General features: G+C 37.6%; 1 protein-coding gene across 3 annotated transcripts in view; it reads left to right on the forward strand.

Annotated features, from left to right (window-relative positions):
* rbm33a (RNA binding motif protein 33a) overlaps window positions 1-22,715 on the forward strand; it is a 66,137-nt gene extending 43,422 nt beyond the window's left edge. For all 3 annotated transcript variants that reach the window (XM_067438469.1, XM_067438485.1, XM_067438477.1), the window contains exons 15-19: window positions 1,519-2,106; window positions 9,701-9,865; window positions 14,145-14,312; window positions 17,796-17,884; window positions 20,217-22,715. In XM_067438469.1, the coding sequence (XP_067294570.1) occupies window positions 1,519-2,106; window positions 9,701-9,865; window positions 14,145-14,312; window positions 17,796-17,884; window positions 20,217-20,265 (1,059 nt within the window). In that variant the 3' untranslated portion in view covers window positions 20,266-22,715. The remainder of the gene's footprint in view (window positions 1-1,518; window positions 2,107-9,700; window positions 9,866-14,144; window positions 14,313-17,795; window positions 17,885-20,216) is intronic.
* Window positions 22,716-27,476: the final 4,761 nt, after the last annotated feature.

Consider the following 27,476-nt stretch of genomic DNA (forward strand, 5'->3'; position numbering starts at 1 on the left):
CACCATCAAACCAATGAGAGAATCATATTTTCTAATGTGTCTCTATGGCGCTGAAACCTAAAGATGTCCGAGTTCCGGTGCCCGTGCAACTGATGCTCAACTGCTATTGGCTTTTCTGCATTCGAGGGGAGGGGCTTACTGATAGGTCAATTGGCCATTGTTTAAATTTATATATATATATATATATATATATATATATATATATATATATATATATATATATATATATATATATATATATAAAATATAATATAATATAATATACTACCATACTAATAATGTGTTTGACCCTCTTTCGCATCCAGAACTGCCTTAATTCTACGCGGCATTGATTCAACAAGGTGCCAAGGTGCTGAACGCATTCTTTAGAAATGTTGGCCCATATTCATAGGATAGCATCTTGCAGTTGATGGAGATTTGTGGGATGCACATCCAGGGCACGAAGCTCCCGTTCGATCACATCCCAAAGATGCTTTGTTGGGTTGAGATCCGGAGACTGTGGGGGCCATTTTAGTACAGTGAACTCATTGTCATGTTCAAGAAACCACTTTGAAAGGATTCGAGCTTTGTGACATTTGTACCTAGACAATTTACCTAGACAATTTGCACTAAGGGGCCTAAAGTGTGCCAAGAAAACATCCCCCACACCATTACACCACCACCAGCAGCAGCCTGTACAGTGGTAACAAGGCATGATGGATCCATGTTTTCATTCTGTTTACGCCAAATTCTGACTCTACCATCTGAATGTCTCAACAAAAATTGAGACTCCCCAGACAAGGCAATATTTTTCCAGTCTTCAACTGTCCAATTTTGGTGAGCTTGTGCAAAGGTAAGCCTCTTTTTCCTATTTGTAGTGGAGATGAATGATGAATGAATGATGACCCGGTGGGGTCTTCTGCTGTTGTAGCCCATCCGCCTCAATGTTGTGCGTGTTGTGGCTTCACAAATGCTTTGCTGCATACCTCGTTTTTAACGAGTGGTTATTTCAGTCAAAGTTGCTCTTCTATCAGCTTGAATCAGTCGGCCCATTCTCCTCTGACCTCTAGCATCAACAAGGCATTTTCGCCCACAGGACTGCCGCATACTAGATGTTTTTCCCTTTTCACACCATTCTTTGTAAACCCTAGAAATGGTTGTGCGTGAAAATCCCAATAACAGAGCAGATTGTGAAATACTCAGACTGGCCCGTCTGGCACCAACAACCATGCCACGCTCAAAATGGCTTAAATCACCTTTCTTTCCCATTTTGACATTTACTTTGGAGTTCAGGAGATTGTCTTGACCAGGACCACACCCCTAAATGCATGGAAGCAACTGCCATGTCAGGCTAATAGTTCTAGATAATGCATTTATTGCTAAACTTTTTCCAGCATGTATGCACAACTACAATTTACCTTTGTTTTGTGCATGTTCACCGTAAAAGTTGATATGGAACCTTTATTTAATCCTTAAGATATCGGAAAAAAATGTGTAAAACAAAAACGTATATTCCTGAATATATTTGTGTTTGTTTAGGACCCAGATGAAGATGAGGAGACACGTCAGTACAGACTGAAGATTGAAGAACAAAAGCGTCTACGAGAAGAGATCCTCAAGCGCAAAGAGCAGCGCAGGCAGATGCAGGCTGGTGAGCGCAAAAGACAACTGATGGAACGCATCAGTGGCCAGAACCCAAACCAGACCCCACAAACACAGAACCCCACACAGACCCCTGCAGCCCAACCCCCACAGCCAGTCCCTTCACTGATCTCCAACGGAACCCCCCAGAACCCTTCGTCAGGTCTTAGTTCCCCTCGTCCAAATGTGAAGGCTCGTCTGCAGAACACTAAACCTCAGGCACAGGCTTCAGGCTGGTCTGTACCACAGAAGCCACAGAACCCTGGACCTGATGCCAACCAGCAGGCCCAGTGGCAACCACAGCAGAAGAGGACCATAACTCCACAAAACACTCAAAAACAGGGTGTTGTTCAGACCAGTCCAGTAGAAGGGCATAGCCTGGGTCAGCCTCAGCCTGGTGGAAAGAGAACAGTGATGCAAAGAACAAACAGCATAGAATCACCACAGGTTCCACAGAAAGTGCGACTAGTTAAGCTTCTGGGAGAGGTGAGTAAATTTGTTGCATGTTTAAACTCTAGATGTGATCTTTAAAGTTCATATGCCACAGATTTTTTTGCCTTTGTCCTTTGGTGGTTTTCTTGAAGTAGTTGTCACCAGAGCTCTTGATAATAAATCAAAGGAGTACGAGGAGGATTTCCAATTACTCTAAAAGTCAAGGAGTCTACTTTTTCGACCACTAAAGTTTTTAGAGCTAAAAACTGTTTAAAGTATGAAGCGAATTTCTCTTTTTGAAAGAATCAATACCAAAAGTGGTCTCCATGCAGTGTTTTGTGACACCACACTTAATTGACAGAACAGTGTTACCTTTTAAGCCCATAAATGGCACCATCCTGGCGTCATTAAAGTGAGCTGCTTGGCATTTGCGCGTTTACTTTGAGTGACAAACGATCCCGACATTGTAAAGGTTTGTGTCTTCTTTAAGTCAAGGTGTGCTTTTTTATGAGCCAAGTCGAAAAAGACCTAATGGAAGTTTATGTCGAGTGTTTCAGCTACCCTTTTGCATTAAGACTGGAGTTTAAGGTGGTTATGTACAAATCTGACAAGACATTTTATGCATTTCAACCAAGAAAAGGAGGACACAAGAATGATTTATGGGCTCTAAGAGATGATTTGCTGTGTTGAATGAAGAGAAAACTTCCTTTTCCAGTCTCCTGCCTGAAGCAAAGCTAAATATCTCCTTTGAGTGCCGGATCTCTGTGGATGAAGATAACTGGTTGTCAACTTAGTTAATAGAAAGCTGCACACAGCTATCTGAAATGCTGTGGTTCTGACTGACAAAGAGGAAAAAGGGGGAGGGGTGTCAGACTGAGGGAAGCTGATCCTCTAGGTGCTTCTCTTCTACTGCTGTCAACCTCAGCTGCCTGACAATGTTATCTCTCTTTCTTGTTCTCCCTTCTAACTTGTGCTCACTCTGTGTTACTCTCTTCATCTATCTCGTCTCGCCTCTCGCTTTATCCATCCATCAGCTCATCATTGAAGTGTGTTAGAATAGGTGTCAGTCCGGGGACATCTGCAATTAATCTTCCTCGTCTATGTTGATATCGGTGTAATAATACCTGCGAGAGTCCGGGATAAAGAGAGATGGCGGTTTGGGCGGATTTGTATTTTTCCCAGCTTAGCCGTACAGATAAGAGCAAATTAAATTTTCATCAGGAAGAATACAAAGCCTGCGCTGTACAAAAGCTGCATGGGGGATGGAGGTGACGGGGTGGGTGGAGGAGGGGGAGGTGCTTGTCAGGTGCCGTCACCCCGCCTTGGTGTATTGCAGCGGGGCGTTTGATAGATGTAATCTGAATATGTGGATTTTGTATTGAGTTAGATTAATCCATTAACCCCCTCAGATGGAGACAGACAGAATAGAGATAATGCACATATTTTAGAAAAAGACAGATGGGATGAAAAGGATGAGCGTAGCAAGTATGGCAATTATGTCTTTGTTGTAGACTAAAGGAATGAGTCTATAGGGAGCATATGAATGTTTTACCAGCCTGAATATATGCAGTCGTGCTGTAGTGGATAATACTACACCTAGGGATATTGTATCCTAAACAGCTCATGTACAGGATGTGAAGAGTTTCCCTTTTTAATAGAAATAGAAACCATTTAATTCAGTTGGATAAGGGGGTTGCTTCAACTGTAAGCTATTGTTAAACGTCTGCTCTGCACTTCCAGCATGAGCTGCAGTCGCGGACAGTGCAGCAGGAATCACAGTTCACTGATGGCGTGACGAGAGTCAGGCGAGATGATTGACAAGACCATGGTGGAAGATTCGTTTGGCAACAGAGCATGTTAAATGTCTTCTCTTGTAGAATAGGCGCTCAGCACTGCTATTCCTTATACACAGTGTGATTGCGAATTTAAAAAGCGAAAGTAAAATGCAAGCTCCCTGGTGTGCGGAAATTAGGCTACATACAATAGCTTGTCTCCCAATATCAAACCTATCTTAGGCTGCACTGTGTAGTTGAAACCACTTCTTAGCTCTGGTCTCTGTTTGCACTTTGAATATTGAGAGAGTACTTTATTCTTACACTTATTGTTTACACTTAATCATTTATACAAATTATACACTTAATTATACTAAAAACTACTATTATTTTTGTTATTTTTTTACTTTTGTTTTCTTCTATGTTTTGTTTGTGGAAATGAGTTCAATAAGTAATGGGTGATGTAAACAATATGCAATATAAACGATACAAAATTGGCCTACGATAGAGATTTTAATGCAATAATGCATGTTGATGATCTACCCGTGAAATTTAGAGCCACATCATCGAGTAAACATTGTTGAAATCGAAATGGAGGAGCTGGTGAAAAAGACTGGTGCAACATCCATTATTTGGACTTGGTTTGGATTTAAGCCATCCGATGAGCAGCAAAGTATATTCGGGTGCAGATGCGCGGTTGCGCGCACACTAGGCATGTGCCGATTTTGGTAGTGCGATATATCACGATAATGAATATGCACGATATTGTTATCGTGGGCACTTCAAAATATCGTAAATAATAATTTATTAACAATTTTTTTTATTTTTATAATGCACTCAAGAATACTTTGCCCATCAACCGTATAAATGCTCAACACCGCTGCGTCAAAGTGACACACGCTCAGATGTAAACAAGCCGGTGACTGAACATGACACATGACTGGCACATGACTGAACCGGTGAAGGAGACACGCTGAATGAAGTGCCGCTCAGTGACAGCAGAGGGCACTGATGGAACGGCAGAATGCAGCGATTACCCCGGAAACCCCGCAAACAAAAGCAAGCTCTAGTGAAGGAGTTTTTAAAACAGCCGTTCGTTTTTGTCTCAGTGTTGTTCATCACAGGCTCAGCACCAAATACTTAATACTTAAAGACTTAATAGGCTATTTATTTTCAAACTTGTACATTGTTTTAATCTGGACTACAACATGTAACCTCATGATTAGAATTTTTTGGATTATTTGTCCAAAAGACATACGACTTCATTAGTTAACATGTTAATTCATTATTACCAAACTAACAATGAAAAATACTTATAAAGAATTTATTATTCTAAGTAATGCTAATTTCTTAGTTACTGTTTAATAACAAAATAACTTTTTTAATGGCCCTAAGATAAAACTAACAATGATCAGTATTTCTTAACTAACATTACCAAAAACATTATACTTTCTAAAATGTGGCTATTGCTCATTCTTAGTTAATGCATTAAATAATGAGACCTTATATTAATTTGTTGCCTGTTGTTCTTTATGGCCTAATTCTTTTGCACTTTAATCTGTTTAATCTGTTTGAAAATTGTACTTTTACAGCTATGGAAAAAATTAAGAGACCACTTAACATTGATTTCTCTTAATTTTTTCCAGAGCTGTATATATTTTTGGTGCATTGTATTGTATTTAAACATTGTTATTTTTGTTATTACAAAAATAGTTCTTAAAACTGTTATGTTATGACCACTTTTTTGGCAACGTATTTCAATATCGTGATATCGTATATCGTGATAAAAGCTTCGCAATTAATCGCAACATGAAAAATTGATATCGGCACATGCATAGCGCGCACACATTGTGTGCTTATTTTTCACTTGACATTTTTTATAAACTATGTTTACTTTTAAACAGCATACAGCCTTTAAATGTTTATGTATTTACTTAAAATGATTATCACAAAAATAAATTATTGCATTTAAAAAAACATTTTTTTTAAATAGTTAAATAAAAAAAAAAAAAAAAAACATTTTGCTGTGGTAACGAGTCCCGTTAAATTTTTATGGTATTGGTACAGACTACTGGAATTTTTTTGTATTGTGACATCCCTCTTCCTTAATTCACAGTATCCTTTTCTTTATGAACAAGACACCAGTTTTCATTTCATTAAGAGAACAAAATGTTTAAAACCAAATATGTTACATTAGGCTGTAGGTAGGGATGCACCGAATGTTCGGCAACCGAAATTATAAGTAAAAGTATAAGTAAAATGATGAATAAGTAAAAAGGCCGAATAATTTTTGCCGAACAATGACGTTTTTAATGACGCGATCAAATAGTAACCCACGTAGAGTGAGAGGCGCGCGCTTTATGCAGCAAACATGTCAGCAGTGTGGAAGCACTGTTTAGTGCTGCATCTCATGTCATCGATGAGAAGAGGAACCGACTTTCATGTGAGAAAGCAGAGAAGCTACTTTTCATAAAGAAAAACCTGCCACTTTTCCAATTTGTTGTGGGTTCATCCACCTTTTTTGCACTTTTTTAATGCACATTTGATGTTGTAGACATACAGAGTGTATTTTTGTTATGTGATTTATTTATCTGAAAAGCAACACAAAATAGTAAAAAGCAAATTTTTACTATTTAATTATTGTAATGGTAAAAAAATGGCCAAATAAATGGAAAAAATGCGAAACACCGCGTTAGGTATTCTGCCTTCAGCCTTCGGCCAAGCATTTCATTATTATTTGGTATCGGTTTCGGCCAAGAATTTCATTTCGGTGCATCCCTAGCTGTAGGTAAGAAGCTTTGTTTGAAATATGTTTCTATTAATCTGCACTATTAATCAACGTTAAACCACACGCGTTTTGGCTGTGAACGTTCTTTTTTCTTTTATAAATGCGCAGCTTGTCAGTGCAGCACAGCTCTGTGATCAGAAGTAATACTGCTCCATCTGAAAGCCACAGTGTGCTCTCACGTAGAAGCTCCAAATATGCCCTGCAGATAACGCACGTCATTCAATGAAATCCCTATGGCCATCATACTATCAATGTAGCTGAATAAATAGAAGATTAAAACACTTTGATTGATCAAACATGACTAATAAACACAACTACAAACATATACACTGATCAGGCATAACATTATGATAATTGTCTTGGTCACACTTTTGTTGTCAAAACAGCCCTGACCCGTTGAGGCATGGACTCCACTAGACGCCTGAATATGTGCTGTGGTATCTGGCACCAAGATGTTAGCAGCAAATCCTTTAAGTCCTGTAAGTTCCAAGGTGGGACTCCATGGATCGGACTTGTTTGTTCAGCACATCCCACAGATGCTTGATTGAATTGAGATCTGGAAAATTTGGAGGCAAAGTCAACACCCCAGATTCATTGTTGTGCTCCTCAAACCATTCCTGAACCATTTTTGCTGGGCGCATTATCTGAAAGAGGCCACTGTCATGAGGGAATACCCTTTCCATGAAAGGTCTGCAACATTGCTTAGGTAGGTGGTATGTGTCAAAGGTTTCCCTGCAGAACATTGCTCAAAATATCACACTGCCCTGGTGGCTTGCCTTCTTCCCATAGTGCATCCTGGTGTCATATGCAAGCACTCTGCCATCCACGTGATGTAAACGAAAATGTGATTCATCAGACCAGGCCACCTTCTTCCATGGTTCCGTGGTCCAGTTCTGATGTTCACGTGCCCACTATTGACGCTTTCTGCGCTAGGGGTCAGCATGGGCACCCTGACAAGTCTGCAGCTATGCAGTCCCATATGCAACAAACTGTGATGCACTGTATATTCTGACACCTTTCTATCAGAACCAGTATTAGCTTCTTGAGCAATTTGAGCTACAGTAGCACGTCTGTTTGATTAGACCATAAGGGCCAGCTTTGGCTCCTCAGGTACATCAATGAGCCTTGGCTGCCCATGACCCTGTCGCCGGTTCACCACTGTTCCTTCCATGGGCCACTTTTGATAGATACTGCTTTTGATAGATACTGACCACTGCAGAATGGGAACACCCCACAAGAGCTGCAGTTTTGGAGATGCTCTGACCTAGTCATCTAGCCATCACAATTTGGCCTGTCAGACTTCCTCAAATCCTTACTTTTGTCCATTTTTCCTGCTTCTGACACATCAACTTTGAGGACAAAATGTTCACTTGGTGCCTAAAATATATCCCACCCACTCACAGATGCTGTGAAGAAGAGTTAATCAGTGTTATTCACTTCACCTGTCAGTGGTTATAATGTTATGCCTGATCAGTGTATGGTTTATCTGAGTTGAAGCTTTCTCTGGTATTTTCATGATGATAAAGTATGTTTATACTTCAATGCTAATAGCCTTTATCATTTTATAGAAAACTATGAAATATGTTGTATGCCTTATTCTAAGGCAGCCACATCATGTTTTTCATATATATATATAAAATAGCATATTTTTGAATCGAATACATGTCATAATAGCGTCGCATCCCAAAGGTCCAATTTTACTGTATCAATTCAAAATAAAAATAAAAAACTTTGACATTAAACATTATACAATTTCATTTTCCAGAGATACGAATAAGCCCAATACAAAGTAGGGATGCACCGAAATGAAATTCTTGGCCGAAGCCGAAACCGAATAATAATGAAATGCTTGGCCGAAGACCGAAGGCCGAATACCGAACGCGGTGTTTCGCATTTTTTCCATTTATTTGGCAATTTTTTTTACCATTACAATAATTAAATAGTAAAAATTTGCTTTTTACTATTTTGTGTTGCTTTTCTGAGAAATAAATCAAATAACAAAAATACAATTTCAAAATATTTATTTAACACTAAATTTTTTTTAACATTCCAGCAGATATTATACAAACTAAGCACAACATAACTTAAAATAAATAATTAGTATGTAGAATGTAACTCTGTATGTCTACAACAACAAATGTGCATTGAATAGTGCAAAAAATGTGGATGAACCCACAACAAATAAATAACTGTCCTAGACATAAGCCTACTTATTCAGGAAAAGTGGCAGGTTCTTCTTTATGAAAAGTAGCTTCTCTGCTTTCTCACATGAAAGTCAGTTCCTCTTCTCATCGATGACATGAGATCCAGCACTAAACAGTGCTTCCACACTGCTGACATGTTTGCTGCATAAAGCACGCGGCTCTCACTCTATGTGGGTTACTTTTTGATCGCGTCATTAAAAACGTCATTGTTCGGCAAAAATTATTCGGCCTTTTTACTTATTCGGCCGAATGCCGAAAGTGCTTTTTTGGCTATTTTCGGCCGAATAATTTCGGTTGCCGAACATTCGGTGCATCCCTAATACAAAGTGTGCCCCTTTTTGAGTTTTGATTCCTGTGAAAAGCTTAAATCTGGCCATTTTCAAGGCCTTTAACATCTAAAAACTGCCAGCAGCCATCAGATAACATAGATATTTTGAAAGGTTTTCCTGAAGATGAGGATACCAAATTCCTGCAATTTCGAGGAAGAGCCAGAGGCAGATTGTGCAGTCTCAGACAGGTCTTCATCTGTGGCATTTATGCCAGAGATGCAGTCATCACTGTTCAGGAAGATGTTTTATGCATTCAGCTTCACCTTATCCTCTGAAAATGATCACAGTATCATCCCAAAACCAGAATGCAAGAACAGTTTTATGACTTTATTATGTTGTTTGCTTATTCAGTTTTTCTTGTTCCACATTGTGTACATTTTTGTGAACTCTTAAGGCTTGGCATTGTATAAATGATTGCTTTTGATATAAGCAGTTTGAGCATTTGTGATGCAGCCAGACTTCTGCTTGAAGGGACTCTCATGTTTGTTAAGTTTGTGCGCCATTGGGGATTTTCTTTTTATGGGTTATAAGATGTATCTGCTCTGTATTCTGTAGGCAGAAGCCAGTCCCAATACTGGTCCTCCACAGCAACAGCAACAACCAATTGTTCGGCCTGCCCACCAACAGAGACTTGGTCCCATCAGGAAAGTTACCATGGCGACTGGTGGGGTACAAAATCAACAACAGGCTGGCCGTGGCATGGCAAACCAAACGAACCGGGTATGACATTGAATCTGGATTACTCTCATAAGCCCTTAATTGGACAGGTGCACAATGCCATTTTGCACAGCTGACACTAATTCCTGATACTAATTGTGCTTTCAAGTCATGGCGGAATTAATGTATTTACGACATTCTTTAAGCCACAGCTTTCTGAGTTGGGGACATCTGAATTAAAGCATTATGGCAGAAGCTAATTTCTTTTATTCATAATAAGCTGTAATTGTGGATTGTCTGTACACACTTTGTATACTGTTGATAAACGATAAAACGTTACGTACGTAACTGGTGTACGAGTAGTCAGATCAAATTTCCCGTCTCCCATCATCCTTTGTGCCAACACAAGAATGGTAAAATACTCTACTTTAAGTTTAGGGTCAGTACGATTTTTTTATGAAATGAATGCCTTTAAACGTTCTATTCATCAAAGATAAAAATGTATTACGGTATCCATAAGTACTAAGCAGCACAGCTGCTAAAACCATTGATATGAATAATCAGAAATGTTTCTTTAGCAAATCAGCATATTAGAATGATTTCTGAAGGATAATGTGACACTGCAGACTGAAGTAATGATGCTGAAAATTCAAAGGAATAAATCAAAATTTAAAATATATTAAAATAGAAAACAGCTATTTTAAGACTTTTCCACAAAAAAACAAACAAAAAACGTACAAACCCCAAACTTTTGAATGGTTGTGTACAGAAAACATCAATTACACGCACTTATTCATGTTGCATTAGAACTAAAAAGCTTTGTCTTTGTCAGGAAGTGAAATTGTCCTGTGTGTCCATTTTATTCTGACCAAAATCGCTTGAATGCACATTCTACTTATATTTGCTTTTCTTCATGGGCTTGTGTACTGCTGTCCAGAATATACAATCCACATCTGCACTCTTTGTTAGAGTTATCCTTTCCTCCTTTTCCCCGTCTTGAAGAACTGCTCTAAGTGGGTCTCTCCCTCACACTTCAGCACTAGTGAAGACGGCAGATTTGGTTTCCTGCAATGGCTCAGCTGTGTCACTGCTTCTCCCAGGGGACTGGTAGCTGTTTTGGTAGAGAGCAGGAGCAGTAATGATATGGAACAGAGTGCCAGGTGTGATGATATTGACAGGCTGAAGCAGGAGAGATGAAGATCCCTTGGCCTTTTCCGCACGCTGCCGTCTCTGTACAGTAGTCCGTTCTCATGGGACAAATACAGTGCTAACGTGTGTCAGTCAGTCACAGCAGAGTGCCTTCCTGCACAGCCGCTCGCGCTGTCTCAGTCAGACTGTCTTGCTGCATCTGCCCGAGCTCTCATGTTGAGTCAGGTATTCTAAACACTTTCTGCTGTTTACTGATATAGCCGTGGCCTTGTAAATCACTCACTGGCATTGTACCCGGTGTCTCGCTTGGAGCAAAAGTGAATTTTCTACTCCATAGGTGATGAGAGGGCATCTAGCTCATAGCATTGAGAACACATGAGGGATTTTTCAGCATGGCAGCTGCACTTAGTTGGTTCCAGACTCCAAAGCCAGCCTGGGCTTTTTTTCGCATTTATTTGATAAGATGTATGAACAATGTCTTTGAATTGTATTGGAATATTTTATCATAACCAAGTCAGAACCAAATTTGATTTAAATTACGGGACTTTAACCTGTTAATTAAGATTAATTACACAAAAAATAAATAACAATTTTAACCACACTTATTTTTGGTGAACGTTTTTCAATGAATGAGTTTCGACGGACCGATTATACTGGAACACCAACTAGCGTTCATGAGTCACGATATTTTTTTACGGTCTATGGTCACGACAACAACAAACCATAGTGAACATGAACGAAGAAGCTGATGAGACCGCTTTGCTTGGCCCCGTGGATGGGAAATTTTGTTTTAAAAAACGAAAGGATGGAAGTGTCGACAAGAGTATGGTTGTGTGTAAGCTATACAACAAGGAATTTGCCTATCATGCAGCACATCGAGCCTCAAATATCACAAATACGCTTTTGCTACACTTAATGGCACACATTGCTCTGGTCTGCTGGACTGAAATAAATAAACAATATTTTGTTGATTAAGTTTATTTATTCAGTCATTATTCAATGGTATACTAAAAATCCATGTGAAAAATTACTTCTCATTGTTCTCAGGTCAAATATTTATATGCAAATAAAATGCGATTAATTTCGATTAATTCATTACAAAGCCTCTAATTAATTAGATTATTTTTTTAATCGAGTCCCAGCCCTAATATATATATATATATATATATATATATATATATATATATATATATATATATATAATATATATATCCGAGTCAGAACCAAATTTGAACAGATTTAAATTACGGGACTTTAACGCGTTAATTAAGATTAATAACACAAAAAATAAATAACATAATTTTAACCACACTTATTTTTGCACCACGTAACGTTTTTCAATTAATGAGTTTCGACGGACCGATTATACTGGAACACCAACTAGCGTTCATGAGTCACGATATTTTTTTACGGTCTATGGTCACGACAACATAGACATACATATCTATCATAGACACGACAACATAGACATACATATCTATTTTATCTGATGGCTGCTGGCAGTTTTTAAATGTTAAAGGCCTTAAAAATTGATAAATATAATATAAATATAATGGATAATGATGTTATTTAAAAAAAAATGTATCTTGTATAGAATGGATTTGGTTAAGAATTAGTGTGGAAGTAAAGCGGGCCAGTGATTATCTTTAGCTTCAGTGCATGCAGGTCATGCAGCAATACATAACATCCATAACTATAATTGGGACTGTCGTATTACATAACATTATAATGAGAACACTATTGTAATAAGACACTGAAATGTTTGGGTTAAGTTAACGTGTTTCAGTGCGTTATACAGAAAGAACGCGCGTATCCAACAGGAGTTGCACATTCTGGCTAGCACTTAGTTTATGTTCATTTGTGCATTCATGTAATTTTGTCTAGATATAAATTGTAAAATTGTTTTGCATACATATCTAATTAATCTCATATATGGTGCGTTTCATTGGGTTAATTAACTCACTAACAAAGCACTTTTATTTTTTTGTATCATTTTCATTAACAATATGGTTTAATCAAAATACTTTCATTATTGTCCGTGCACAGGTTATTCCATTTTATTTATCTAATTTATACCGTTTATAAGTAATGTTGTCCAATGACTTGTTTGCATTATTTAGGCATTATTTTAATTATTTGTAATGCAATAGTTTTTTTTTTCATAGAAAGTTGGCCGTAGGAGTGTAAAATAAAGGATAAAATTTGATCTAGGCTACTATACTGTATATGTTTGATTTATGTTTAAGTACTTTGCACAAGCTTGAGGTGTTTAATAGAGATTTGTATTATGTTTAAGAATTTCCCCAGAATTTCCGTTCAGATTAGTTTTAAAAGGATTTGTTTAGTGTTCTTGTTTAGCATCCAGAACACTTTTACAAAGAATAGTGCCATAAAAACAAAATACTTGATTGCCCTACAAAATGAAAGGCTTATGTTATACTGAAGCAAAGTTTGTGCTTAACTGTGACTTTGGCCTTATCTGTCTTTTGTCTGCGCCCAGCATAGAGCTTTGCTTTCAAGGCCAAAGAGCTCAGCTTCAGTCTCAACAGACCACAACATTTTCATTCACCAGGTTTTGTCATATGGCCTCTAGCAAACTCCAGGCCTGACTTAATGATTGCCTTTTTCAGAAGTCTCTTCCCTCTAGCCGCTTCACGCTTAATCAGTAAAGTGCTGAAGAGATTGGTGGACTGTCTCTCCTATTTCAGACAAAAGGCACTTCGTCTTGATGTTGCAACTGAAAAAATGGTTTTACTAAGGATGTTTAACTATATGTACTTATATTAATTAAATCAAGGCTACAGAAAATAAAATTATTCATATAGTTTAACTTGCTTTTTGAAACTTTTCATATGTTTGAACTATGGAAGTCCAACAATGCCTCGCAAAAAATATAAACATTAAATGTGAAATGAATGTTTCTGTTTTTAAGAGCAGTTAACGGATTGTGGGATTTCTGCTGAAACGCTGTACAGGCAGAGAAAATAAAAATAGCTTGCGGTTAATGAATTAAACAAAAGAAAAAAAAAATCATAACCATCCCTAGTTCCAGCATTGCATTAAAGTACTGGCTGCTTCTGTGATGTTCTCCTCTTACTTGTTTATTAATATCATAGTGGTTGTTTGCTGGTAAAATGTACTGTTAATTGTTCTTTCCACCTTTATTTAATATTCCTGTTACTGATGTCCACAGTTAGTCGTTCGGGGCCGAGGACGTGGCCGTGGTGCGGCGCGTATGATGATGCAGCAGAACCCAAGAGCTCAGGATTCTCAGCCCAGCACAGTCTGCATTGAAGGTTTATCCACCACCACAACCAACAAACAGCTCATGAACCTTCTCAACTCCATCGGCCCTGTTGAGGTTAGAACACATTGACTTTGTTTAGCACTTTTCAAAAACGTATATCTCTTTTTCTTTCTTTTTTATTAGGGGTCAAGCAAAGGTTGTTTATACTGTGTGTTACTTAAAGGTCCCGTACTTCGCGTGTTTTTGAAGCTTTAATTATGTTTACAGTGTGCAATATAACATGAGTTCATGTTACGCGTGTAAAAACAGTATTTATTACACAATATACTTATCAGTACAGCGCTGTTTTCTCTGTCCTAAAAACGGCCTGATGATTTCCTTGTTCTATGAAGTCCCTCCTTCAGAAACACGTAACGAGTTCTGATTGGGCCAGCGCTTCCCGTGTTGTGATTGGACAGCAGCTTAGCGCACTTTGCCCGGAAAGGTCCTGCCTCTTACCATAACGGGGAGATGCAAGCGCTGAATGCGCGCTCTTCTCCACGTGAGAGAGCAACAAGACCACGCCCCCTATTTTGCGTGTTCTTGTGGGCGGAGGGTTAGTCAACAAACGGTTCTAGTGACGTCATTCCTGAAGGAAGTGCAGGGGTGTAGTCCAAACCGGCCGTTCGCTGTAGGCTTTGAAAGGGAACTTCGGTTAAATAAAATGTCTCGCTTGGCATTGAACTTTGAGCTTTATAATTTTACAGGTATTATTTATGCTCCATCAGCAACATTTCACACTAACTAAAGTTTGAAAGATGGAATCGCGAAGAACGGGACCTTTAATATATCATTAATACAATGCCCTGATCATACAACACCAGATTGGTGACAGCATCACCTGCTGGCCAAAGAACATAAAACATGGCCAAAGGTATTTATAACTTCAAAATATATTGGTCTAAAGTGGTGCTTCTTTGCACCCTATATTTCAGAGGGGCTTATTTTGGCTGCAACCACCCATCAAGCATTTTTATTATGTATTTACAAAATGTATTATTAAATGTCGACTTCATCTCAGTTAACATTTCAGTTTTGGAGGCCATAATATGTTCTTATTTTCCAGCAAGGAAAATTTATAAACGACATTTATAAATGGTATTAGAGTTTTAACAATATATCGTTAAACCCCTATACCGTGGTATGTCTGAATACTCTTTTCTGATTAGTTGGAAGGTGTGCATTTAAATTAGTTTAACACACAGTTAGTTTAATCACCATTGTAAATTAATATGCTGCTTTCCTAGCACAAGTTGTTGGTTTTAAAGTAATTAAACTCAGAGCTTTACTATTAGTAGTGATGCTAGAGAGACTGTAACGCCGCATTCACACGAGGCGTAGGCGTTAACGCTTCCCATTTACTTTGAATGGGTGACATCATCTGTTGCCGAACTGAATTGTGGGTTCCGTCGCGGCGCTTCACTCGCATTCCAAGCGGCAGAAGTTGAAGATTTCTCAACTTTTCAAGCGCCAGCGCAGGCGTCATCCAATCAGATCGCCGTATGTATCGCCAAATATCCTATAGCAGATGCTAGCCAACAGCTTTGAGCACCTGTGCAGTGCACTGACAACAACTACACGGGCAATCGCATACACACATAACACCAAATCGGCATCCATTTCATCTCACAGACTAGCTGTCATAAAAAGGCGCTTTTTTGTGTGTTGTTTTTTGGTCCAAGCAGCAAGTTAATGTGATTGGCTGTTGTCACTATGACGATCGCGACAGCACCCAGCTTCAGCCACGCCCTCCGTCAAGCGTTAACGCCTACGCCCCGTGTGAATGCGGCGTTAGAAAACTCTGTAAAGATGTTGGTCATTCACATGCACAATCTCTCGATCTCCATCCCTCCTTAATTGATTCACATTCATTCAAATAAATTGAAAGGGTTAGTTCAACCAAAAATTAAATTTCTGTCATTACTTACTCCCCCTCATGTTCCAAACCCATCAGACCATCGCTTATCTTCGGAACTTATATTTAGATGTTTTTGATGAAATCCGAGAGCTTTCTGACCTCACATAGACAGCAACACAACAACTACTTTCAGACCCAGAAGGGAAGTAAAGAGATTAAAATACTCCTTGTAACTACAGTGGTTAAACCTTAATGTTATGAAGCAACAAGAACACTTTTCATGTGCAAAAAATAAGCAAATAACGACTTTATTCAAGTGTCTTCTCTTCCCTGTCACATACGCTATTCACTTTGTTGGGCTATTCGCAGTGCATTGTTTCCAGGTTCTACAGCAGAGCGGTGGCTCAGTATTAGCTGAGCACCACATGTGTGCATTGGGGTACTTGCATGAATCATGTAGGAGCGTGACACGGGATAGAAGAGATTGTTGAATTAAGTTATTTTTGTTTGCTTTTTGTGCACAAAAAATGATTCTCGCCGCTTCATATAACAATAAAGGGGTGGGACAATACATTCTTTCGAAGGCCTGATTGTGTTTGTTGGGTGCACTGTAACGTGTTCATGCTTTTTTTTTTTTTAAATTGCATTATTTTTCATATGTTTTACTTTTATTCTGCACTGCTCTGTCCCTCCTTGTAAAAAAAATGATCTGATGGTTTCTATCGGTTCTATGAAGCCAGTCCCTCAAAATATGCAATGGTCTCATATTGGTTAGCTGGGCCAGCTGTGTTCTGATAAGCTAACCGCCTAGTTCACGTGTTTGATGATCGGCAAGTTATCACGAGCTGTGGAGCACAGAAAGCGAGATTAAAATTTTAACCATTGATCCCTTACTCTCCCGTCCCTAGGAAGGTTAAACAAAGTGGACTTACAATCCAGAAGAAAATAACTGTGTTTCGTCGGGCATTGCAAAATGGCCTTGCCCTCCTTATTTAATATTCTCGGAAGAAGGGGTTTATGTAAATATTGAACCCACTGATGTCAGGGAGTCTGGACGAAAAGGCTGTAGCTCCCTACCGGCCATTTGCTGTAGTCCTTGGAAATAGATTTCTTTAAAAGCAAATCTCTCCCTTTGCTTTAAACTTTGAACGTTGTAACTTTGCAGATGTTGTTTATGCTAAAACAGCAACATTACACACTAGCTAGAAAAGTGAAATCCCACTGTAGTCTCATGGACTAATTGAGTAACTAATTTAACTAATTGTGAGTAATTAATGACTTACATCGCTAACGAAAGTGAACTTCATTTTATCCATCCGTTCAAATTTTGCACTGCAAAATTATTTTTAAACATTAAATTATACCTAGCATACACTTGCACATAAAAGCAAATGACGTTTGCAAATTACTTTAACTTGATGGAAGATTTGCTTCCTGACAAGACAAGACAAGACAATGACACCAGGAATAAACTGAGTGAGTCCACTCTTTCTGGGTAGAGTGGACTCTTAAAAATGATTACAATAGTGCCATCTAGCTGTGTGCATTCAGTGATGCGCTCCGGACTTTTTTACTGCTCTGTATGTGTATCACCCACTCTTACTGTGTAAAGAAACAGAGGTCGCCTTTTACAGAAAACGTAGATGAGCATTTATATAATAATACGTCTGCTAATACATAATTTGTGATTTCTTTTATAGATGTTTACAATGTTGCCTGAGCAGCGGAAGGCCATTGCCAAGTTTGTGAACCCAGAACATGCAGTAAGCTTTCAGCACAGCTTTCACAGGTAAGCATTTGAATTCCTCTCAAACTTAGTTGTGCTTTTTTCAATGCACAATGCATGAAAATGAATGCCATTGTTAACATTTTATGGATGAATAGATTTTGGGACTTTTCCCCTCATGATTTTATAGATCAAGGCCTGTTCATACTAAAGGCCAATTCACACCGCACAAACGCCAACGAACAGGTCTGGATCAGTGTGTTACCACCCCATTATTTTCCAATAAACTCTGAAGTAATCTGACCTGGACACACCGTTGCCATGACAATGAGACTGTGTAGTAGTGTGTGCTGGGCATGCTTAGTTAAATGTGTGAAATTGAAAATGGCAGGTTTCTGGACAAATCAGAAAACAATTCTAGAAAAAGAGCAATGAGATATTTGTGAGAGCTCACTGGACAAAGTTTGAGTGCACACGTGATCTGAGGAAGAGCTGAGCAATTTGAAAGTGCGCGTCCAGTGCTAGAATGAAAGAAATCTGCCTGCAAGCGGATGGATCCACCCTCGCATTGCAATAATGCGCTCTCGACATTTAACGCCATAGAAACGGCCTCAAATCGACAATAAAATGAGAAGAAAGTGGAGTCTGAAAGATGGAATCTTTTTTTATTATTGGTTCAAATGAAAGGAGAATATATCGTATTTTTCCGTGGGTGTTCCAGTTTGTCGGTGTCAGTTGAGGCAATGTGAACATGAGTTATTTTTCATAAAGCTCTAAATCCAGTGGCCAACGTGTTTGTTGCCGTTTGTCTGTGCAGTGTGAATTGACCCTAATGTACATTATGAATGTCTTTTGCGAATACGATTTTGATCAGATTTCTATGAACCTTTTCATGTCTGGTCCTTGTTAATAGCCCTAAAACTTGACAAAAGTGCCTAAACAGTCCTGCTCCTGGAAGGGCCACGGTCCTGCAGAGTTTAGCTCCATCCCTAATGAAAAACATCTGAACTAGCTAATCAAGGTCTTACTAATGAAGCCACTGAAAAGCAAGCTTGCAACTTTTAGCCAAACAAGACTAACAGCTAATGCTAACACTGATACGCAGGGATGGAGACCAGAGGCCTTTTTTTATAGATGTTAATGAAGAAAAGGCTTCACTACACTAAATAAACCGCTTTTGTGAGGAAACACTTTATTATTTAATGAATAAACAGTACTTTTGTTGGGAACGATATATAGATTTTACTATGATAAAGTTATTTTATAAGAGAAGACAGAGTAGGGAATGTTACTTCTCATTTACAGCATTACCATAGTATTTAATAGTAATATTGAGTGATGTATATTGTCTAAAGAAAGTAAAAATACCAATGTTTTCTTTCTTTGGCTTTCAGGTTTTACCCGTTATAATAAGACCTGAATTGTAATGACTTTGTAATGACTATTATAACTGCATGTATGCACATGATGCTAATATTATGCATTTCAATGAATAAAGAGAAAATGAATAATGTTAGTGCAAATATTGTTATATTGTAAATTGTTTAATGAAAATTTTTAAAAATGAATTTATATATATATATATATATATATATATATATATATATATATATAATTTTTTGTAAATTAAATATGTATTTAATTAGTTGTTTTAGTGTAATCTTAAATATAGTTTTATGCGCCCTTCAGTGACTAGTAATTTGTAGTTAATGGAGAGATTTGCATTCTTTTTTCACAATAAAGCATTTTACTCAAAGAATGAAGTCCCACTGTACATTTACTAGGAAAAAAAAAACACCTAATATAGAACATTTATTCACGAGACCAGAGCGCTAATCCACAAGAAACTGATTAATGTAAACTGTAACTGACGTCACTGCCGTTACATGATAGGCTGAGGTTCCTCGCATGATCCATGTTAGCCATAGATACAGACCCTCTCATCTCAAGACAATCTCTGTTACTAGGTGTACTAGAAACTTCCAAACAGATGTGTTGAGGCAAATTGGAGCTAAACTCTGCAAGACCGTGGCCCTCCAGGACCGAGTTTGGACACCCCTGGTCTAAATCATATTGCTGTTGTAGGACTGTTATTCTGTTGAATCTCAGAATATTATGTGAAAAGGCTTTTACTGTTGGGAAGCAAGAAAAAAATGTACTACAGCATTAGACCACATTTTAGTTGGTGGCTAAAGCTTAATTGTTTGTGTAGCTGAAGGGCAAATGAGAAGGAAAAAAAAACCTTCAGAAAGTTTTAATCACATAACTGTGTAACAAAGAACAAGAGCTCTACTGTGACTCTACTGACTCTCATGTTTTGATGGTAATGCCCCAGATTAGCTTGCTTTTAAATGCGAGTGTCTGATTTCAATCACATGTTCCCTTGATTACATAGGCACATGATAGATTTGTCTCACATCGACGTTTCCATTATTGATGGCTGAGCAACGAGTCAGTTCAACAGAAGAGAAGACAAGAGAAGTGACAAAGAAGAGCACGTCTTTTCTAAAAGACGGACGCACAATCAGGACGCTAAAGCTTTGGTAGCTGTGTGGAAAGTACTGTCAACAAAAACTCAATCCGCATGCACGAAAGAGTCAAAAACAAAGCCAAACACTAGCTGTGTCCAGCTGGATATGGCACAGCATTAGAACTCATGTTGTGAATGACTTTGGCATGAAGTCTCTCTTGTTTCTGTACATTCATTTATATAAGGAAATCAGTAATGGTCTGAACCAGCAGGTGAAAAGAGAGGTATGAAACCAAGTCATTTTTATGACACTTGATAATAGTTGCTTCCATCCCATAGCTCTTGAGACAGATCATTAGAACAATTCTTTTGAAAGGCTGTTTTTGGTCAATTAGGAATTCTTGATTTATTTTGGAATTAAATCAGTCTTGACTTGAATAAAGAATGAATGTTTTGTATGCTGCAGTTGTTTTTGTCACCTGTAGAGGGCAGCAGAGCTCTTTAGTCGCTCAGGGCATGTTGTGGATGTCAGTGTGGAAAGCACTGCTTTGTAGAGGTGCTATGTTAAGGAACTTTGGGGCATTTTTGGGTTGTTTTATTTTTGTTTGTTTGTTTTTTCTCGTTGAATATTTCTGGAAGCCACTGTGAGAATTTTTTTTTTTTTTGCACGCACATTTGTCCATGACTATTTATGATCTTAAGTTTATTCATTGTCCCTTTCTCCATTATAATTGTATTGCAGTTGAGTTTTGTTCTGCAGAGCTGGAGTTGTGGTTCATGGCATGTGTCTTAGTGACCTAAAGACAGCTGACTGTAAATGGCTTTTATCCTTTGATTTTAAGTTGATGCTGAAGTCGCTTATTTAGATTCTTTTAATTGTTGTTAGAAATGGCTTCTAAGAAAGTATTAAAGGCATTCAGAAAGTTGCCCCTTTTAATGCACATATTTTTCTTTCCTCCGAGTTTAGCACATATTGGTGTGTGTGTGTGTGGATGAGGACGACTGAATATGGCTTATGTGATGATTTGGTAGGATTTTATTGTAGTTTTTGATGGTGGTGTGGGTTGTCTAGAGCACTGAATGCTTTTGCGAATCGTGTTCACAAAAACAACTTGAGGTTGTTTGTTTGCGAAGGGAGATATTTTCAACAATTTCTAATGATTGTATGGTTATAACTTGGGCTCAGTTCATTGTTATGATAGTTGGTCAGACGGGAATACAGGTTTCTAGCTGAATTGAGTAGATGGGGATAGGGATTGGTCAACATCATCTTCATTTTCTACTTTATTTTCCTATTTATTTTGTATGACCCATGAAGACTATTTTTTTTAACACACATCCTCATGTATTGTCAGTCTCCAGTGAATATATGTTTCACTCCCTGGTTTTTCATAGCTTCAATCATTTCACATCCTGAGTTATTATATCATCATCTTTATTATTTGTATTAATAACGATAAAAATAGCAGTCCTCCAGTACTGTGTAAGTATAGTGCTTGTAAAGTCTAATTGTACACCTAAAACTGTCACGTTATGGCCCAGAACTGCTCTCTGGTCTAGTGTTATATTGTTTATAATTTGATTGATTAATTAAATCAAATCAGTTTACTTTATAAGATATTTATGTAGCAAAAACAGTCTTGTTATGGTATCTAAATATCTCAGTTTTAAATAATATAACAGTATAACAACATGCCTGTTATGTTATAGCATTTCATTAAATAATGTATCAATTAAATGTTGGTAGTTATTAGCACATTCAGGTCTACAATTTCATAGGATATGGGAGCAACTATTATCAGTGGTCACCTTTTTTGTATATAATGGAGAAGGAAAAAGAAACATGTATGAAGCTATCAAATCTGTTGTTTTCTCATCTTGAAATCTTTTCATGTTTGAAATGGTTTAAAAATACCTACTTGTATGTGACAGGTGAATTTCTTTTCTCAGTTTGTTTTTATATATCAACATAAAACATCCCTTGGTCATTTTACAACAATTTTGTTAATGCAGAACTTAGAGCTTATTATTTTAAAGATGAAAAATAAAAGATGGTCACATATATACCATGTAAATACGGGTATGTGAAGCCAACTGTCTTTATCACCATTAACTGTTGTCTGATGTTGTTTTGTGTTTGAAGATTCTCTCTAGCATCCTAAAAGATGTCTTATTATTCTGAACACAACATACTCATTTCCCTAATTTTCATCCATCCTCCCGAATGTTTTGTTGCAAAATGTATAAATTGATTTCATTTCTTATTAAGGTGCAACAATTTATCTGAAGACTTTTCTCTTGAATGTCCAAGATTTTGGACCTTTTGTCTTTCAAGTTCATTCATTTGTAAAGCTGCTACCCTTCAACACCCACTTGCTTTAAAATGCACTTGTAATTTATAATACAGTAGTTGGTCATGCTTAATACCAGTATGCTCTTTGTCTATATGTTTGTATTAATAATTTGCATTGTGAGTTTCCAGGAATCACAGAAATATTTATAATGGGTAAGATTGTAAATAATGTTATAAAACCAAAACACATGGATCCTTTTGAAATAAGATTTTTACATTTTTTTGTTTTTGTTAAATTTGAGTTTTGTGGACATGCTCTGTTTAAAATTGGTAGAGGGCACAGATTTGTTTTTTATTTATTGGTTTAAATGTATTTATATATATATATATATATTTTATATATATAATTATTATTTTGATATATATATATATATATATATATATATATAAAGAGTGAATCCTGTGGATTTAAATGTTTCAACTAGAGAGAAACACTTTATATTAATATTTTTTAATTACAAATCTTATAAGATGTAATATTTATATACGTCTTATAAAAGAGGAAAAAACTGGTTCATATTGAACCTTTTGGTAACTTCATTGTAAGTGTAGATTAACTTGGGGAAACTGTCCCTTTCCTAATTGTAATCACACATGTGACAAGTTTTTAGAGATTGACTTATTGGTCTCTTTTTAGCAGAGATTTTAGACAAGCTTTATAGTCCAAAATAATGCAATAGGTATTTTATTTTTTTGGTATGTTTTTGTTTTTATATGGTTTTGTTTCCTAATTTATGTCAATCACAAGTGGCTGGCACACTCCCCATGTTTTTTTGTATTTTTTTACATGGATCCTGCTGCAGTTGAACTATTGGCCAGTTTATAGAAATACCAGGATGGCCAATTGCTTCAAGATTAGGACTTCTAGGCCCGGTTTCACAGACTGGGTTTAGATTAAGACAGGACTAGGCTTTAGTTCAATTAGGACATTTAAGTAGCTTTTAGAAATGTGCCTTAAAGAAAAACATTACTGGTGTGCATCTTGAGACAAAACAACAACAATAACATTTTAAGATATATCAGTGCAAGTTGCTTTCAGTGAAGACAGCTCAAACATGAATTTTAGTCTGGGACTAGGCTGAAGTCTTGTCTGTGAAACCGGGCATTAGATCATTTGCATTCTTATGGTAGTCAGCTTTAAAAACAGAGATGTGGCGTGTTTTTACTCCATTTTATCTGTCAAACACAATGCACTGCTTCCCGTTGGCAGCACTATGATTATTTGTCCCTTGTAATTAAACCATTTTTTTCTCTTTTCCAGGACAGAGCTTCCAGGATCACAGAAAGGAGGGTTTTTCATAAAATAAATACACTGTAGCCCCTTTACATTCTAAGATGGCATTGGTTTTCAAAAGGAATCGTTAGGGAAATGTATGTTGCAACTATAAATAGGAAGATGTCATTTATGTTTTTTGTTGTTGTTTTGTTTCAGTTTTTTGGTATTTGAAATTGCACTGATAATGCTTTCTGGCTGACAAGGTGAAGTTCTGTGTGACTGTTTTAAAAATGGTGTTGGTGTTGGCGTCGTTCTGTGGCACGGTTGAGATATTCTTTGCAATATAAACATAGCATATGTAACTTTAAAATGAGCCCCGATGAGTTTGTGTTTTGATAATATCATACATTTTCACACTAATCATTGCAACTATTGCACCGGACAGAATGATTTAGTATACCGATTGGCAGTTCGATTTTGAATTTGGTCTTGTTTAGCACTGTGAATTAATTTTAGCATGGCTGGACTTCTCAAGTTAATGGTTGATGGTTAGGTTTTAACTCCTTATTTTTTGTGCTGTTTATGCTAGCTTTGAGCCTTTTTTATCAGCTTTATTTTAATGATCTAAAACCTTCCCATACCCGCATCCAGCGCTAATGCGCCTGAATTCTGCTCCCCAAGATCTAAACTGTTTCTCAAATAAAGGACACGTACAAAATATGGCGATTGACAACCAGCGGCCTATACTGGACTGTGTTCAGTTGAAAACCAGAGGTTTGGTGATAGTGAGAAAAATATTAGCATGATCTGTTTTATCATGTAGTAAAGTTTTGATTGTTATTATAATGGAAATACATTTCTCAAATGCCTCCTTAATTCGAGTGAAGCTCCTCGCTCCCTTAAAGAAACGTTGCTTTTGAAAACCTGCATATCGAAAATGATGCATAACAGAAGAAAATGGAAATATTACACTAATATGAAAAACCCTCCTTTTGATTTCTGTTCTAAATAATGTTGTCTGTCTACAGTAGAGCTGCGTCCAGATGATGCTAACTTGTCTTCATTTCTCAACAGGTGCTTTTCTTTTTAAGTGGTACCAGATTTTCTTTCTCTCTCTCTCTCTCTCTCTCTCTCTCTCTCTCGCTCTCTCTCTCTCTCTCTCACACTCACACACACACTCTCTCTCTCTCTCTCTCTCTCTCTCTCTCTCTCTCTCTCTCTCTCTCTCTCTCTCTCTCTCTCTCTCTCTCACACACACTCTCTCACTCTCACTCCTCCTTTGCTTTTTTTCCTCTGGGGCCGAGGCTTGATGGGAAGGCTGTTGTTGATCTCACTGTGGTGTTGTGTGAACATAATCCTTCTGTATTAAAGCAGGGGGACCTTGCTTCTGGATTTCCTTTCTGTATTAGCCCACGTCCGTGGAAGTTTTGCGTCTCTGGGACCACACCCTACTGAGTTCCAAAGTTCAAAAACTTGCACAAAGCCCAAGAAAGATCTGTACACTCTTGCCAGCTGTACACACGTGTTGTGTTGTTGGATGAAAAGAAAACATTACTTGGAAATCATTATTGTATGGGGGAAGTGATTAATGCTGCTTTGATCACCGTTTTGTTGTCCTTCAGTCTTGTATTAATGATACGGTTTTGATGTGTTTGAAATGTGTACACCGGACTGTCCTACATGTTGAATTCTGAGGAATATAAATGATGTTTGTTTAGTAACCTTTTATGGAGCTTGTCAAGTGGAAACCAATATTATGCCTTGACTGTACTTGTTATGAATAATTATTCAAAATAAATCCTTCTCCTGGATTTTATCTTCTGTGTTGCCTATGTTCTTGTTATTGAGTGATAAATGAATGGCTTTTGATACTTTCTGAGAGTTAAGTAAGCCTCTCGCTGTTTGAGCCAACAAAAAGATCGCCATCTTACAGATTTTTTAGCCGCAATCATGCCACAATAAGCAGTGTTCTCTGTACCAAACACTGTAAGTCCCTTGGAAATTGTACTTTTGAAAAAGTGATAGTTACTTGGGTCAATATTTATGTAATTAAAATGAATGATTGGAATTTAACGATAGCCTACCTTTATTTCGTTCACACCTCACAACATTTGCCAGTCCATTTTTGTTTGCAATTGCCAGCAAGCATTTGTTGAAACAGTTGCTCTCTCTGCAGACACAAGGCCCCTCTGAAGGATTAGTTGGTTTTATTTACCTGCTCCGAGGAATGCTTTCGCCCAGTCGCTTTTGTGTCTGTGTAAATGCTCAAGGTCAGGGCTGAGAGTGAGCCTAACCAACAGCTCTAAAAAGCATCAAAACCTGCAGCACAATGAAGTCTGCTCAAGAATTGGTAGTGGAATTTGTATTCGTGTTCCAACAGAGTTCAAAAGCTCAAACTTCCATTCACTCACTATTTTTAACACCCTTCAAAGTGTCCATGCACACAGATGCACATATTCATCATAAAAGACAATAAATGGATATAGTTGTATATTTAGTTCTTTGTTGTTGGTGCAACGCAGAGATAGTGAAGACACTAATCTAGCCATCTTTCATATTTACTGACCCTTCATGCTGATGATGGTAGTTGTGCAGTCTGAATTTGCCTGTCAGTCAGGCAAGACCATTCACTTTAAACTTTAGTAGCCTACTATTCTCAATGCCCAGTTTATCAGCTGAGCTCACAGTGGCTCTCTGTGACTATTCCTCTCATTGATAATATTGTTCAGCATAGAGTTCACATGAATGATATCATGATCTGAGGAGGTGCTTGCGAAAGCATTGCTATTTAAAATCTGTAAGGATGACATTTGACCGTTCAGTTTTACAAAATAGCACTATTTCACTTTGCTATGGATGTATTCAGCTTTGGTCATTTCGAATTTTCCACAGTCTGAACGTGTAAATGGGTTTGGGGCTCATTATTAGATGGCTACATAAAGTTAGACTGTATTTTCCTTGCTTGAATTGTAGTCGTTTATCACAACTTAGATTTAACCAAAGGAAACATCTCAGAGATCCTTTGAGTTTAAGGTTACCTAACCACGCGTTAGACTCATGCATCGTGTAGTAGAATTGGAGTGGATGGCTTCACTAGGCTACTTGTTGCACCTGGTGCACCACCTGTTTCAGCATAAAAAACACCTTTTAAGACGGGAAAAGTGTGTAAATGTGTTTAAAAGCAAACTGTATTGTCTAGTCGTTTAAAATATATTTGATTCCGTCACATGTTTGACGTAATTCTAATCGATCTAATAGACGAGGCGATTTCCGGTGAATGTGTTGCTGCGTTTAAAGCACGCAAACAGTAGCCTTTTTAATCTGCGTGAGAGATTTTCTGATGTTTATGCTAAGGACTATCCTGTTCATATTTAACATGGGACCACAACTTTTCGCAAGCATACAAAATCCAGATCAAAGACTTTTTCGCGTCTTACCGATAGGCGCTTTCAACAGTACGATTTAACTTCATTTCGGATTTTCCACACGTTGGTTTGAATGGACTTCTTGTTTCTCCCACTCGAGCTTTATGCAAACTGAATAGCCCGATTTACGTGGGGGAAAACTGGCAACTTATCATGCACCTTTGGTCATTTATCAGATAACGTTTTTATTG

The sequence above is a fragment of the Pseudorasbora parva genome, chromosome 1 (genome assembly GCF_024679245.1).
Source record: "Pseudorasbora parva isolate DD20220531a chromosome 1, ASM2467924v1, whole genome shotgun sequence".
Taxonomy (NCBI): domain Eukaryota; kingdom Metazoa; phylum Chordata; class Actinopteri; order Cypriniformes; family Gobionidae; genus Pseudorasbora; species Pseudorasbora parva.